At 33.5% G+C, this 3,333-nt stretch overlaps 1 protein-coding gene across 1 annotated transcript; it reads right to left on the bottom strand.

The window, feature by feature from the left end:
• Positions 1 to 339: 339 nt before the first annotated feature.
• LOC115956216 (receptor-like protein Cf-9) lies at positions 340 to 1,855 on the bottom strand. The gene is made up of 3 exons (XM_031074656.1): positions 1,057 to 1,855; positions 479 to 712; positions 340 to 389 (listed from the first exon to the last, which is right to left on the bottom strand). Exons 1-3 carry the CDS (start codon positions 1,853 to 1,855, stop codon positions 340 to 342), a joined length of 1,083 nt encoding a protein of 360 aa, XP_030930516.1.
• Between the last annotated feature and the right edge of the window lie 1,478 nt (positions 1,856 to 3,333).

Below are 3,333 nucleotides of genomic sequence, written 5' to 3'. Positions count from 1 at the left end.
CTTGCAATACATTGGCCTGAAGGTCAAGTAACCTTAGATTCTTCCATGGAAGTCTCTCTATACTTGATAAAAAAAATTATAAGAAAGATTTAGGTATACCAAATTCTCCCCAACTTCAATCATCCATTCCGGGACTTAACTATAAATGCTATTATTAGATAGGTCTAAGTTTTCTAATCTTTTTGACAGTTTTATGAAATTTGGGAATTCGGTTATGTTGCAAGAAACTAAGTTCAAAGATTGAAGAGCAGGGAAGGGATCATTAAATTTGCTTTTGATGCTCAATAATTAATTGTTATATGAAAGATCAAGAGTTTGAAGTTCCTTGAGATTTGTAGACTAATCAAATTCCACAATGCCACTCAAGTCATTTGATGAAATATCAAGCTCTATAAGATTCACAAGATTAGATATTGATTTTGGAATAGAACCATAAAGCCTGTTATTTTCCAATCTAAAATTTTTAAGGAATTGCTACTTTGGAATTCATCAATTTGACTAGTGAGTTGGTTATAAGACAAGTAAACTTTGGTGAGTCTTGTGAGGTTGGTCAAAAAATTAGGAATTCTATCTCTAAGGTTGTTGAATCTTAGGTCAATAAGATTGAGATCCTTTAGCTCTGAAAGTGATGGAATTTGACCGGTGAAGTAGTTAGATCGGAGGAAAATTTGAGTAACTTTCGTGAGGTCCCCAATTGATGAGGGAATTGAACCTGCAAAATTGCAATTTTATGAGATTCAAACAATTTGCACAAACTATACATTGTAAAATGAAAGTGATTATACCATTGAGATTGTTATATTCTAGACCCAAGTATAAGAGCATCTTGAGGTTTGAAAGTGATGATGGTATCTCACCGCTAAAATGGTTGTCAGATAAATCCAAATCAGTGAGTTGTGTAAGGTTACCGAGTGATGCAATTATTGGGCCATTAAAATTGAATTGATGTAATCCCAAATTCCTTAAGAATTTTAGATTGTCAATTGATTTTGGTAATTCTCCCGAGATATTAGTGTAAGAGAGATCCAGAAACCTTAAGGGACTTGTCAAATTTACCAATGGAAAAAACCCTGAGTTCAATATTAGATGTTAAAGTGAGCGTAAGTAGGTTTGGTAGGCGAAAAATATCAACTGGTAATGTCCCTTGCAATTCACAGTTAAAGAGACTAAGTGTTGTCAATGAAGAAGAAAAATTCATCAAAGACCTAAGTGAAACAGAAGACATGTCAACCAAATCAAGATGAAGTTCTCTTAGCATCTTCAAATTTTTAGCAAGCCTTCTAACAACAAATGTTTCGAGACTAACAAAATGATTTTGAGAGAGATATAGTGAGGCCAATAGGGAGAGGCGCAATAAACGAAGTGGGACTTGGCCAGAAAACACACAACCTGAAAGGTTAAGATATCTCAACCTAGTAAATTGACCAAACCCAGATGAAATCAATGAAAAATCAAAGTCATTGAAAGCAAGGTTGAGATATTGCAAGTGAGAGAGAAGAAAGAGGGTACTATTGGGAGGGATGGTGCCTTGAAGCCAGCTACAACTGAGGTCAAAGCCAATCAGGTTTCCCTTCACCCTATCACAAGTAATCCCATCCCATGAGCAGTAATCAGTGCCCTTTTTCCAAGACTCCATCTTTGGATAAGAATGCTGATAACCCAAAAGGTCACAATCATAAGAAGCAAATTCTGAAAAGGTAAATAATTGCTTAAAATGGAGTAATGCTAACTGCTGGTCTTGGGAGCGCAGTGGTTTCAAAGTAGAGGCAAAAGATGATGATGATGAAGAAGTAGAAAGAGAATAGAAGAGCAGTAAGAGGTGGAAGTGTTGAGAGAGCCATATTAACCACCTCATAATTCCAAATGAGATCAGAAGTAAATATATTATGTCTTTAAAGAAGAGCTGGAAGATGTATATTTTATATGAAAAGGTGATGACAACTACCTCATAGTTGTACTTGTATCTTCATTTTTTTTTTTTTTTATTAAATTTATTTAATTTTTATTTATCTTCTCAACAAAGCCATCATAGATTCTTTGATTTCTTAGGGCAGGTTCGTTGATTTCTTATATTCTATCATGACTTTGGCTAATGACTCAAGAAGCACTAATGTAATGGGTACCTCTTCCGCACTAATGTAATGGGTATCTCAAAAACACTAACAATTTAAGTCTTAGTCTTTGCACTTGCATTTTAAGTCTTCCCATTTACTTTTTTCTTTTCGGTAACTAAGCTCATAACCCACTCACACCAGCCTCAATAACAATTTAGTAACACTATAACTGGCTAAAACCTCATTTTTTTTCCTATTTAAGCTAACTTAGCTAAGAGTATTCACTTCAACATTTTATAATAAATGGTTGAGGCTGATGCAGAATGGTTTTGATTGAGTAGATCCCTGATACCACCAAACGCATAATGGAAATGCAGTAAGACTAGATATCGTTCTAGCTAACAGTAGCCTCGAAAACTCAGGGAAAGAAGTCTGGATTCATGTGAATTTTTGTGAATTTGAGAAGTTCTCGAAGAAAAATTTTACTTGTGAATTTTTGTTGGCTTTTGTTCACCTATGCTCTTGTACACTTATTAAGGAGGCTTTAAACGAATCCCACTTGTATAGTTTTTTTTTTTTTTTGGCTGAATGCTTGTATTAGGAAGTGGTTGAAGTGACTTGAGTACTTATAAAAAGGAAATTGACTGCAATTAAAAAATCAACCTTAATGAAAGTGCTGGGGCACTCATTAACTAGACCCATGTTTTCACTTTTTTTTTTTTAAATTTGATAATTCGATAGTTATAATGGGAGATAGAAAATTTAAACTCTGAATGTTTTTATTAGAAACACTAAAAGTGTCAATTGAGCTACAAGACTCTTGGCTATAAGTTCTCATATTAGTCTTAAAAAATATTGGGAGTGGACTATTTTATGAGTTTAATTAATCAAAATATCAGATCTAACAAGAGCTATACTTTGGATTTGTCTACCTACTAATAATCCTTTAATGTGAATCGTAAGTAAAATTTTAAATTTTAAAAATTCACAAACACCTAACAAATTGACATCATATAAAAAATTGTTATCTTATAACTTTGTCTACATTAAAACATAGCTGGGTATTCACGTGAATGATTTGTCATTATTCAGATTGGTATCAAGTATTTGCGTTTATGTGTTCATCAGCACATGTGTGTTGCTTTTATAAATTTTGCCACCCTTGAAATTAAATCCCAGCTCTGCCATTGATCCTATGTCAAGTTCGTACGTACACTGATATTTTGATAAGTAAGATGTTTCTTTATTGCGGTGTTGGCGTTTTAATCCATTAAAAACA

Source organism: Quercus lobata, chromosome 8 (assembly GCF_001633185.2).
Source record: "Quercus lobata isolate SW786 chromosome 8, ValleyOak3.0 Primary Assembly, whole genome shotgun sequence".
Classification (NCBI taxonomy): Eukaryota; Viridiplantae; Streptophyta; class Magnoliopsida; order Fagales; family Fagaceae; genus Quercus; species Quercus lobata.
Note: the sequence above shows the minus strand (reverse complement) of the source record. Positions and strands in the feature narration are given on the sequence as shown.

What these genes read in the sequence shown, in the direction of transcription:
- LOC115956216 (XM_031074656.1), bottom strand. Translation starts at nt 1,855, where the DNA reads ATGAGGTGGTTAATATGGCTCTCTCAACACTTCCACCTCTTACTGCTC. An exon ending in ACTCAGGGTTTTTTCCATTG is followed by an intron (nt 713 to 1,056) that starts GTAAATTTGACA and finishes GCAATTTTGCAG; the next exon opens with GTTCAATTCCCTCATCAATT. An exon ending in TCAAATTGATGAATTCCAAA is followed by an intron (nt 390 to 478) that starts GTAGCAATTCCT and finishes TGAATCTTATAG; the next exon opens with AGCTTGATATTTCATCAAAT.